We start from the raw sequence: 12,492 nt of genomic DNA on the forward strand, positions 1-12,492 counted from the left end.
GAGTTAGTCCAAGCCCACTGACTTCCTCTACAAGAACATTCAAATATGAATACATTTCATTAGCACATTCTTTAGGAAGCATTTCAAAAGAGTTAAGCTTTTTCATGACAAGATGATAGCGTTCTTCACGCTCACTCTTTGTTCCCTCATGGAGCGCACAAACGTCCGACCATAGTGCATGGGCATCTTTATGGTTCCTCACCCGGTTGAACACATCTTTACAAAGGCCTCTAAATATGGTATTTCTAGCCTTTGCATTCTATTTTTCATAATTCAACTCATCGCCTTGTAGGTTAGTAGCATCCCGAGGTTTTGGGAAGCCTTGTGAGGCGGCTCTAAGTATTCCAATATCTAGAGCTTCTAAGTACGCCTCCATGCGAATTTTCCAATATAGAAAATCATCCCCCTCAAAGATAGGAGGAGGTCCATCCCCGTGAGACATCTTTCTCTAGGCGGTTAAGCCTAAATACGTGAGCATGAGGCTCTGATACCAATTGAAAGGATCAAGATGCCCAAGAGGAGGGTGAATTGGGCTAATTCTAAATTTCTTTGTAATAATTAAACTCTACGGATAGCCCAATTAACCCCCTGTGCCTAGAAAGTATTTCTATTGATCTAACGCACAAAAGTTTAGCTCTCTAAGTTCCAATCCTACTCTAGCATGGCAATTCTAGGAATGTAAAAGACAAGAATTGAATTGCTCAAAGTAAATGCTCAAAGTAAAGAGAGAAGGAGGAACATGGCGATGTTTTGTCGAGGTATTGGAGAGTCGCCACTCCCCACTAGTCCTCGTTGGAGCACACGTGCAAGGGTGTAGCTCCCCCTTGATCTGCGCAAGGATCAAGTGCTCTCTACGGGTTGATTCTTTGACACTTCGTCGCGGTGAATCATCCACAACCGCTCACAACTTGAGTTGGGTCATCAACAAGCTCTCCGGATGATCACCAAGCGCCCAATCACCACCAAGCCATCTAGGTGATGGCGATCACCAAGCGTAACAAGCACGGACTCTCACTTGACCACAACAAGCCTAATGAGAAGGGTGGATGCACATGTTGCTACTCTTGATCTCACTAATGAGGGCTCTCTTTGGGATTCTCAAATCTCAATCACCTCACTAGGACCTTGCTCTTCTTGGCACTCTCAAAGGTGTTTCTCAGCTGTTGGAATGAGCAAAAGTACCCCCACACACGAATGGAAGAAGTATTTATAACATGGGCTGAAAAACGAACCGTTATGTGCCTCTGCGGGGTGACCGGACGTTCCGGTCATGTTGACCGGACGCGCCGGTTAGTTCACCCCAAACTCCAGTGTTTACAGTGTGACCGGACGCTTCTGGTTGAGATTTTTCCTCTCTGGAACCTTACTGGAGTTGACCAGACATTGGCCCTCAGCGTCCGGTCACTTGACCTCTCAGCGTCCGGTCACACCAGACGAAAACACCTCGATCAAATGAACTGACCGGACCTGGAACCAGCGTCCGGTCAAACCAGAGCCAGCGTCCGGTCAGTATTTGACCCTCCATTCACTTCCAACTCTCGATCATACGTGAATGAAATTTGCTCCATTGGATCTAAGGGCTATTTTGGAGCTACCTAGTGCTAGGATTAGCAAGTGTGCACCACACCTAACCCACTAGACTCACCTAGGTCAAGCTACCCGTCCATACCCCCCTTAATAGTATGGCCAAAGGAAAAACAAAGTCCTAAACTACTCTAAGTGTCTCTTCAACTCCAATCGACACTTAGAACTAGTCTATCCTTAACCTTGTCGTTCATCCTTTGAAAACCGAAATGATTTCCATCGTAGGGGCATGACCACCATGATAGCCCAATCGATCTCCATTACCATGACCTAACTTAATTGCCTCTGCAAAACATATGTTAGTCATAGTAATCATGTATTGTCATTAATCACCGAAACCCAACTAGGGGCCTAGATGCTTTCAACTTGAAACATACATATGCAACATAAGAGAGGGTTAGGCTGGTCCGGTCGGAGACGACGGTGAGCAGCTATGCGCGAGCACCATCGCCACCAGTGCCAGGCTTGGCTTGACGACGACGGTGGAGGATGAGGGCGAGGAGCGCCATGGCCATTGCGGGAGCTCGGTCACCGGGGGTGGGGAGGGCGCCGCGGTGGGGTGGGGGAGAGCCGGCCAATACCCTGCAACACCGCGATGCCACCTCATGGATCTCGCTGGGGTGAGGGAGAGGGCCACCCCGGGTTTGCGGGATTGGGGGCTCCCGGTGGATGAGGACGTCGGGGTGGGAGAAGGAGCCACCGAGGTGGGGGAGGAGGACGTCGGGGTGGAGGAGGGCGCGCGCCAAGGTGGGCAAGCGAGCGAGTGAGAGAGAGCGGAGCAGTAGGGAAGCACGAGAGAGAGGAGCTCGTCGGGCAGGCGACGCATGCGGAGCGAGACGAGGCGGCCATGATTTGATTTTGTTATTTATTTAGATGAGCGGCCCGTGCGGCAGTGATGTAAAGTTGTGATATACGTTACGCCACGTGAAGGGGAGTCGCTGGCGTTGGAGTGTTTGTAGCATTACCGTTATTGCCCCACCCTTCTATTAGTACTTTGAGTTTGAGTTTTGCTTTATTTCACTTTTCACACGACATGCAGATAAATTTGGTACGTATATATAAACAACATTAGACAAATAAGGTACTCTATAAAAGAAGATGGCTTAAAAAGGCGTTTTTTGAGCCAGCCAAAAAAAATACTCATAAATCTGGCCATGGGCAGAGCTAGGTCTAGTATTTTTGGGTTAGACCCGGGGGCATCTAAAAAAAATTGTACAAACGGTGTCAGGATGATCCAAGCCGCTCATTTCTCTATGCCTCATTTCTGTCATCGAGGACGAGCTTCGAAAGGAAAGGTTTATTCTTTCTCTTTAAACTATTGCAGAAATATATGTTTTCTGCTCAAACTCTAAAATCAGATATCTTACCCCTTAAATTCTCGGACACGTTCAAATTACCTGTATCTGATTTTAAAGTGGTTTTGAAGGCAGATTTGTAGTTTTTTCATTGAAAAATCTAGTAAATACTTGATAAGGTTTTAAAATCACATAAAATGTTTGTAAGCTTTTAGAAATTCCAAAAATATTCTAGAGATGTCTTGGGATAAAAAAAAGGTTCAAATAAAATACTTAGATCCCGTGAAAGTATCTTTAGAAGCTTCAAAAAGTTAGATTTAGCTCTAAAAACTGGAAAAAAATATCCAAAAAATCTAGAAAAATCACAAAACATTCTAATCAATGCATAAATATGTTTTAAAAACTTTGCATGGAAAAAACAGATGACACTAGCATGAATGCAACACACAATAATGTTGAATGCATTCATGCTATGCATTCGAGCCAGTGGTGTATTATGTTTTTGTTGTAAATGTTTTTCAAAGTACGGTTAGACATCTATTATGATGTTTTAGGGATTTTCTAGAATTTTTTAGATTTTTTTTGTTATTGCATCTATTTTCTGAAGCATCTAGAGATATATTCATGAGGTATAAATATTTTATTTAGATTCTTCATATCCCAATATATCTTTCTAAGAAATTATAAAAACTTAGAGCGGTGGCGGCGAGCTCAGCGCGCGGGGATGCAGCGGCCGGCGGGGGGGACGCGCCCTGCTCTTTGGTGCGCGCCAGTTTTCCTGTGCTCGTGGTCTGTGGAGTGTGGTGGCTACAACTGAGGTCTTTGGATTGGAGCCTATGTTTTTTTTAAATGCCTCACCCTTCGATTAGTACTTTGAGTTTCCCTTTATTTCACTTTCACACGACCTGCAAACAAACTTGAGGGTTTTTTCATGTGTGCCATTATAAAAGATGGTCGTTACCTATAAGTCACTGAAAAGTTCGAGCGCAATCAAGTACCATCGCCCGAAACTCTTTTGTCGTCCACGCCATTATGTCCACTTTCGCTCGCTAACAGTGGTTAATGGAGCTGCGAAAGGACTTAATAGAAGCGAGATAAAGTTCTGTTTTCCTCTATGCCACTCCCTGGCCGAGTGTTGGCACCAAACTGATTGTCGTTGACCATTCTTGACCGCGCTAATTTAATTGGTATTTAAATTATTTGTAATATGCTTTAGTTTTGAATATTACAAATTTGAAAATCTCGCTGCTCTTATATCAAACAACAACACAAATCTACAACAATATTTTCGATCTAGCTGGTATCAGGACTAAAATCAAAACAAGAATAATATTAAGCTAAACTAATATTGAAAATATTTTTTTCCTCATCATGGGTATCCAGAACAACATGAACAATCTCATCAGGCATCTCCTTATATTAGCAAGCATAGTTGCAAACAGTAGAATAATATGGAGCGGGTGGTAGCCCATAGTTCAGACATTCGCTCGAACGTATGGGGCGTGTTTGGGAGGGTGCCCCTGCCCAGCACGGCTCGCTGTCCTGCCCTGGCCAGTCCGAGCACGGCTATAATTGTGCAACGTCATGTGTTTGGTTCACCTGATCCAGATAGCCCGGTTCAACTGAGATCGTGTTTGGTATCTAGCCCAAATGGATATGGCTACCCTCCACTGAAATTCGGTAGCCTTACCACGCTTTTCTCTCCTCCTCGACATCTCGTCGAGCAGCCCAGTGGCGTGCACCCAGTACGACATGTCGTCGGAGTTGATGCTCCGGGTACGCTCCGTCGCCGCAGCCACCGCCGCCACAGAGCTAGGCCACGCCGGCGTCAGGACGCCGCCGCGTGCACGCCACTCAGGGCCCGCCGCCACCGCGCGGATAAGGGCAGCGGGCTGGTCGCCGCCGTGAGCTGAGAGCGCGCCCTCGGGGCCGCGCCGCCCGCGCGCTGTGCCGTCGGCGCGCGGAGTAGGGCCGGCGCTTCCACCACCCGGGGCCACGCCACCGCAGGCTGCGCGCCGCCTCCCTGAGCTGCTCCCAAACAGCTCACCATGTGAGGGCACCCGAACTGCCGGGCTCGGCAGCGCCGCGCGCGGATCTCCCGCACGCGCGCACGGGCGTGCCGAGCAGCGGGGTGCCGGCGGTGGTGTGCCATGCGCTGCTATCTCTCTCTCTGCAGGTGGAGGCGGAGGCGTCGGATCCGCGGCGACGCCATGGACGCCGCCATCGCCGTCGCGGAAGAGCCGAGGCGCGCGGGGAAGGAGAAACGCCGGAGGTGAGCACTCGTCCCGGGAGAAACGCCGGAGGCGAGCAGCAGCAGCGCGAGCGAGAAAGGGTACCGTCTCCCCGCGGTCCCAGTAGAGCGCGACGGCCTTCTCCACGAGGCTGAATCCGGGCCGCAGCCCGACGCAGTCCATCTCCCCAAGCAGCGCAGCAATGTCGGCGACGTCTCCGCCGGCCCCCACGAGACACTCGATCCTGCCGCATGCGATGGCGGACATGAGCTCCATGGTCTCCCCGTCGACACGGTTGGCGCAGCGGAGCCAGTCGAGTGCGCAGTAGGCGTCGCGCCCCTCCTGCGCGAAGTAGACGAGCACCAGCTGCAGCTCCCGCGGGGACTGCGACACGAGCGGGGCTTCGTAGGCTGCGACGGAGGCCGACTCTTAATACCTAATATACTACAATTTCTGCAGCTAAAAAGTCATGGCCACAGGGAAAAAAAAACTGAATGTCAATTCAATCATATTATTTTCGGTAAAAAAATCATTACATGATACTAATTGTTGGTCAAAGACTACAAATTTTTTATCTTAAATTGCGGACACATTATTTTTTAGGGTCCAGAGAATACAAACCTTTCGGTTATTAAAAAGATATGCTGAAACGATATCACTCGTTGAATGTAGCTCAGTAAACCCATATAACAGGAACATAAGTGACACAACATAAGTAACATAGCAAAATACACCAGGTCCAAGTAGAACAAACGATATTGCATGTCTATTCACCGACCCTACTTGACTTAGAACATCCAGAGACAATTGATTAAAACCTTGTCAAATATTTTAGACGACTTTAGCCTTACATTTCCAAACTGTCAAGATGGTAATTCCTTCAAAACAATGTTTTCAAATCATCTAATCGATCCTAGTCGCCATGGCAACGATCAGCCCGACTAATCGTGACTAATCACGATTAATCGCGACTAATCGTGACTAATCGTAGCGCATAGCTGATCGCCATGGCACTGATCAGCCTGACTAATCGTGACTAATCTCGATTAGTCGGACGACTTGATAACCTTGCTTCAAAAGCAAAATTTTCCCCCACCTACTTGAAAATGAAACCTGTACAATAGTGAAAAGAAACAATGGTTCAGAGACAGATTTTATGTTTAGAAAATAAGATGCTTAATTACTAAACAAAGAGACTTCAAATTCTGGATTACACTTAGCATATAGAAAAATGTACAAATAGGTTTCATAGTTGTTATGTCTGGCTCTTTTCATATTTGTTATGTCTGCCTCTATTCCTGCCCGACAAGAATCAAGTACCCAGATCCTCTCAAGGACTAAGAGTTTCATGTTCAAAACAAGCAATATATTAATGTCTCAGTTTGCATGGAAGCCAACTAGTGGGTATGGAGAACCAAAACAAACTGGACAACCAAATGACAACATATTATCATATTATGAACCTTGGTCCACATAAGGGCAGCAAATGTGATGAGGATTGCGAGGCAACACACCATGGGTTCTTAGATTATATTCACGCCCATGGAGAAAAACAAAATACAATCAACATACTAGAGCTAAACCTCAGGAACTAGGATAGTTAAGGGAAATCCCTTGAGCCCCAGCCATCTCTCAAACCTGCGCCTCCTCTTCAGCTACTATCAAGGCATGAGCCATATTTGTGTGATCACCATTGAAGATAAAATGGTTCCAGTTCTTCTAAAGGGTCCATGAACCAAGAATGATGAGGGAATTGAGTCCTTGAAGTACCAGGCGGCCAGGCCAGTAACAACACCGTTAACCCTGCTCCACCAATCATCAAGGACACTTCCTCGATTGAAGGTCAAAGAGCTTGAAGCCCAACTGAAGAAGACTGGACAAGAATGCAAATACACGGTGAGCAAATGATCAATGCGGTCTCCTCAGCCTCATCACATAGGGGATAACTCTAGATGTGGTAAGCCTCATCAAGCAAGCTGATCAGCGGTCCAGCACTTGTGCACCACAAACCAAACAATGAACCGCCACTTTCCTTGCACCCAGGGCTTCAAGATGTGTTCACATGACTGAAATTGGATGGAACCATGAAAGAATCCCTCATATGATGATTTTGCTGAATATTGTCCCAAGGGGGTAAGCCTCCATCAGTGTGTCATCAACAACTGGCTGCAATACAATGTCTGACAAGATGTCCCATAAGTCCAACTACTCAAACAAGAACTCCAACAAAAAGTGCCCCTTGAATATCTCTGATCCAGCTGTGACTGGTTAGTGCTTCAAGCTTGTACAATAATTAGGTTTTCTTGTGGGAACATCATCTACCAATTGAGGTGCCAGATCAACTAATTGCTACCCATGAAGCCACCTATCCCTCCTCCACTGCCAATCTCGGTCTTAACTGCCGTAGAAAACAAAGACCTGGGGACACATTTATGCACTTGGACTAAGAATGTCGACTAGGGCCTATTAGGCTCAGTTTTGTCGGAGCGACAGCCACTGCAACTTGAGAACCCAAACAAAGGTTTTAAGATAAGAAATGCATACACCACCAAGCTCACAAGGTTGCTGGACCTTGTCACAAGCAATAACACAATGGACACCCATGCGGTCCTTCCTTTCCAAAGGAAACTTCATATTTTATCTACACCCTTGATGGCACATGGTAACAAGTCAATGGTCATGGTGACTTAGATAAGCATAGACGTTAGGCCATATTGAACCTGATCTTCCTGGCCAGCTCTTGTCTTTTTTTTTTAAAATAGTACAGCAGGGGAAGCCACCATTGTAAGCTTTCATATTAATAAAATAAAAGAAGCTGTACAAGGCAGAGGAAGACCGAAGTTGACTTGGGTAGAGGCAATAAAAGGAGACTTGAAAGGATGGAATATACCCAAAGACTTAGCCTTAGATAGGAGTGCTTGGAAGACAGCTATTCACGTGCCTGAACCTTGATTGCTTCTGTTGGGTTTCAACTCTAGCCTACCCCAACTTGTTTGGGACTTAAAGGCTTTGTTGTTGTTGTTGTTGTTGTTGTTGTAAGCTGTACAAGGCACACAAAGCTGTACAAGCAAACAAAGAACAGCAAAAACTAGAAGCCTAAGAGAGGCAAGGAAACTAGGCTAGGGAATCTATACAGGATAAGAAAGCAGGACGCTTAGGATCACAGATCCTATGGGCCTGAAGTCGAGCTTCCTCACTAAAGCTGAACTTCCAAGAATCTAAGGAAGGACGACCCCTATCAAAGATGAAGTTATTTCTTTGTTTCCAAATCTGCCAAGCCGCAATGGTGAAGATCTCCATAAAGTAAGGATTCGGAAATTGTTGCTTGGCTTGTATCAACATCTGGAAGAAATCACTTGCAAAATTCCATTGGATGCCCAGGTGCTGCCAACGAGCTCGGCTGAAGGTGCAGCTGAAGAACAAGTGAAAAGCAGTTTCTTCCACATTGCTATTGCAGAGAACACAGTTATAATTGTTTCCTTCCAGCTCATGTTTTTTCCTCTTTATGGCCAGCTCTTGTCATCAAATCAGCCTTTTCAGCCAGGTAAATGGCCCGCAATGCACTTGATGATAGGTTGGATTTGAGAGTTTGCTAATTTCTGTAATGACATGGGTATCCCAAGATACCTGCAAGGAAAATCATGCAGGCTACAAGGTAAACGATCTTGAATCATACTTCCTATGTACACTGGATAGGATACACATTGTTCTTCTAAACATTAGTTTTGAGACTTGAAGCATCTCCAAACCGCTTAAGATATCAAGCACAATATCAATGTCATTAGCTACTGACCGGACGAAGATGACCACAATATCCGTAGAGATCGGATGTTGAATATTCCTAGAGAAGAGAGGTTACAGCAACACCTCCTCAGAGGCCCTGGACACCATGTGACCAAAAATATCCATAACCAATATGAAGAGCCTCAGGGACGGAGGGTCACATTACCTTAGCCCTCGCCGATGTCTAATAACTTCACTAGGGATACCATTTAGCAAGATCTGAGTTGAAGATGAACAGATCACACCATATCTCCAAACCCCAATTTTTTCATGTCCGGTAATAGAAAGGACCAGCCAATCAGGAAACCAACTCGAAGGATTTTCTGAATGTCCAACTTAAGGAGAACACAGAGTTCCTTTTGATGGTGAAAACAATCATTTTGTTGCACAAGAATGAAATTATCTAAGACAAAATGGCTCTTGATAAATACACTCAATTATGGGAAGACCATCTGTTGCATCCGGTTAGCCAATCTGTTGGCCAGTTTTGTGAGGTCATGATTGATTTGAAGATCGCAAACGCAAGCTCTACTGGGCAAAGGTTCCAAAAAGAGGTCTCAAGCAAGGCTTCCAAAGAATATCTAGTGCTAAGCTCAAGCCAAAGTTCTGACTAATTTTCCAAGAGAAGGTCACGCATATAGAATGACACAGGTTCCAACAGAGATGTAGATCTCATTTGGATGGGTTAAACATTTCTAATTCTGGTTGGATTCTCCTAAATCTCTACCAAATGGTGAATAAAAAGAGAAAAGTTTCACCCACCTTGAAACATTTCCCATTTTCACCCAAAAAGGTGTTTCTCACTGATTCCAGTTCATATATGTTTTCAAGGAAAATCTGGATCTTGAACAACTGGCAGCCAAACCCAAACGATTGCTATCTGCATAGAGAAACGGTCTAGGAGAATCTGGTTACAAAACGTTTCTAGGAGAATCTGGATCCCTACCAAACAAGCCCTGATGAGCATGCAACTTTAAGCAAAGCTTCTCGTTATTAGCTAAGGTTCTGAGGAAAGGTCTGGCATGGAGCTTCAAATGAAGGTTCAATTGAAGGTCTGGCATGGAGTGGCTGAGCAAGGGTCTCAAGAAAAGAAGGGAAGCGAAGCTTGAATAGGGACGCGGCTGTCAGCCACAAGTCACAACTTTTAAGGCATTGGTCTCTTGTAACAAAATGGTAATACAACAACAACATAGCCTTTTAGTCCCAAGCAAGTTGGGGTAGGCTAGAGTTGAAACCCACCGAGAGTCCCAAGTCACGGTTCAGGCACTTCAATAGCTGCTTTCCAAGCACTCCTATTCAAACATAGATCTCTAGGTATATCCCAAACTTTTAAATCTCTTTTTATTGCCTCCCCCTATGTCAATTTCGGTCTACCTCTACCTCTCCTCATATTATTAGCTTGGCTTAGGACTCCACAATGCACTGGTGCCTCTGGAGGTCTCCTTTGGACATGGCCAAACCACCTCAACCGATGTTGGACAAGCTTTTCTTCAATTGGTGCTACCCCTAGGCGATCACGTATACCATCGTTCCGAACTCGGTCCATTCTTGTGAAAATGGTAATAGGGTGCAATTTTTATGTAATGACTATCTTGCAACTGAATATTCGGAGTGTAGTGGTTGAGTTGGATGAATCGTAAAGCGATCAAACATTGATTCGCTTCACTATAAATAGGGTGTGCCTGTTACAGATGGAACAAGCTGTTTTGGCCTAGGAGATCTTCAATAAAGGTCATCTTTATTCTTTGCATTTACCTTTTCTGTTCAATTTGCTTAGACCTTCACACTTCATTAGTAACTAGCTTATTCTCAGAATTTTCCTTTGGGCTTGGTACCTTGTTAGTGTTCAACTCTACGGGAGCAAAATTAACACTATTAAAAAAACATATTATAGTATTAATTGCATAGATAAACTAAATTCAGATATTTGTGTTATTTTTTCAGTCAAACTTATTAACAAGTACAAATTTCAGGAGTAACAAGAACTGAAGATATTGTGTTTCCACTAATACGAAATCAATCTAAACACCTCCACACAATTTTGTGGAAAAAAAATTTGGTGAAGGAATTTGTGGAAAATACTTTTCAATTGCACTGAGTTTATTTTTGTTCCCCATGCCAGACCAGCACCACTAAATGCAGTGGAGGTTTCATTGCTCAATACATTTCGCACTTGAAACATTCAATGCTTTTTTAACACATATCGAAGTTTATTCGCTGGTTCTGTTCCCACATTTGAAACAAAAATTTCAGAAATATAGAGAGCATCAAGAATGTCATTAGTTCACTTACATATGTTAAATGTACAGAGGAATTTCAGAACTTCCTGAACTTTCTCATCAACCACTTGGCATTTGACTTCAACAACCTTGAGGCATTCTGAAACTGCAGCTGAACCATCAGTTGGATGATATCTTCCAAGCATTTCCACCTTATGTTTAGGTCCCTGTAGTAAGCAAAAACAGTTCACCAGGAATAATCTACAAATGTATAATAACTTCAAAAAAAACAGAGGTTGTCCATCTAGAGAACGAATATATACAACAACAACAACAACAAAGCCTTTTAGTCCCAAGCAAGTTGGGGTAGGCTAGAGTTGAAACCCAACATGAGCCCCTAGTCACGGTTCAGGCACGTCAAGGGTTACGCCCCAACGGGATTCTTTTGGGTTTCATCTCCATAAGAGTAGCTAAGTTTTTACATTGGCTCACCAAGCCTACCACAACCCTCCTCCTTTACCAGAGATTGGGACCTGCTATGCGGGGACACCATAGGCGCCCCACCATAGGGGGAGTTTAGAGAACGAATATATACCTTGGAAAAAAGATGAAGTGTGAGCTTCTCTAGGACTGGTGAGTGCTCGAGAATGCAAGTTAGTGCAGGGAAGTCAGGTGCCACACACCATCGATCATCAAGTAACAAAGTCTTTAACTTGCTAAATGTAGGACACTGTTTCAGATCCTTGCCAAAAATAAACTGCACACAATGGAGTTACAAAAAAATTAAAATAATACTCACTGTGACTACAATGATTACAGGATCCATTTGCTGAGCTTTATTATGAATGTCCAGAATTAATATATATACTGCAACAAAAGTAACCCAAAGAATGGAGTTAAACGAAAGAAATGTAAACATACCGCTGTGGATTCTGGTATCAATGCCATGTTCTCAGCATTCGATAAACCTTCCAGAAGCACACACTTATTGTCATTATCACCTACCAGACCTTTACAAGAGTAACAATCCTCAAAACTACAATCCCCAGAGTAATCACCCCATTCCCCAGTGTATGCATTCCAATGGGTAACTCTAACAAAAGCCTCTTTAAGTAAGGGCATGCTCACTAGAACAGGAGCCATGGGCAAATGGCAATCTAGCCTTAGTGAAACAAGACTCGGGGGTAGAAATAAGAATGTGGAATTCTCTTGTTAATTCACAACGTTTTAAGCTCAGGTGCTTCAGGGACTCTGATGAAATCTTCTCGACAGTCCACCAATAGCAGTAGTCAATCTCGAGATGTTCCAGTACTGGACAACTTGAGAAGTCACAAAAACTGTTGTGTAGCATTATCCCAATGAGCTCTAACTTGGTCAAGT

At 44.5% G+C, this 12,492-nt stretch overlaps 1 protein-coding gene across 1 annotated transcript; it reads right to left on the reverse strand.

Moving 5' to 3' along the window:
- Nucleotides 1–4,271: 4,271 nt before the first annotated feature.
- Nucleotides 4,272–12,289, reverse strand: LOC136530347 (uncharacterized). The gene is made up of 4 exons (XM_066523104.1): nt 12,034–12,289; nt 11,708–11,869; nt 11,186–11,339; nt 4,272–5,520 (listed from the first exon to the last, which is right to left on the reverse strand). The coding sequence occupies exons 1-4, from the start codon at nt 12,253–12,255 to the stop codon at nt 4,475–4,477; spliced, it is 1,584 nt and encodes a 527-aa protein (XP_066379201.1). The 5' UTR covers nt 12,256–12,289; the 3' UTR covers nt 4,272–4,474.
- Nucleotides 12,290–12,492: the final 203 nt, after the last annotated feature.

The sequence above is a fragment of the Miscanthus floridulus genome, unplaced genomic scaffold, assembly GCF_019320115.1.
Source record: "Miscanthus floridulus cultivar M001 unplaced genomic scaffold, ASM1932011v1 fs_112_1_2, whole genome shotgun sequence".
Classification (NCBI taxonomy): Eukaryota; Viridiplantae; Streptophyta; class Magnoliopsida; order Poales; family Poaceae; genus Miscanthus; species Miscanthus floridulus.

Bases quoted from the DNA above. Each gene is read 5' to 3' on its own strand.
- LOC136530347 (XM_066523104.1), bottom strand. From the start codon at position 12,255: ATGGCTCCTGTTCTAGTGAGCATGCCCTTACTTAAAGAGGCTTTTGTT. The intron at 11,870-12,033 runs GTATGTTTACAT...CATTGTGTGCAG, and splicing joins TGATACCAGAATCCACAGCG to TTTATTTTTGGCAAGGATCT. The intron at 5,521-11,185 runs GTAAGTGAACTA...CCTCCGTCGCAG, and splicing joins CCTCTGTACATTTAACATAT to CCTACGAAGCCCCGCTCGTG.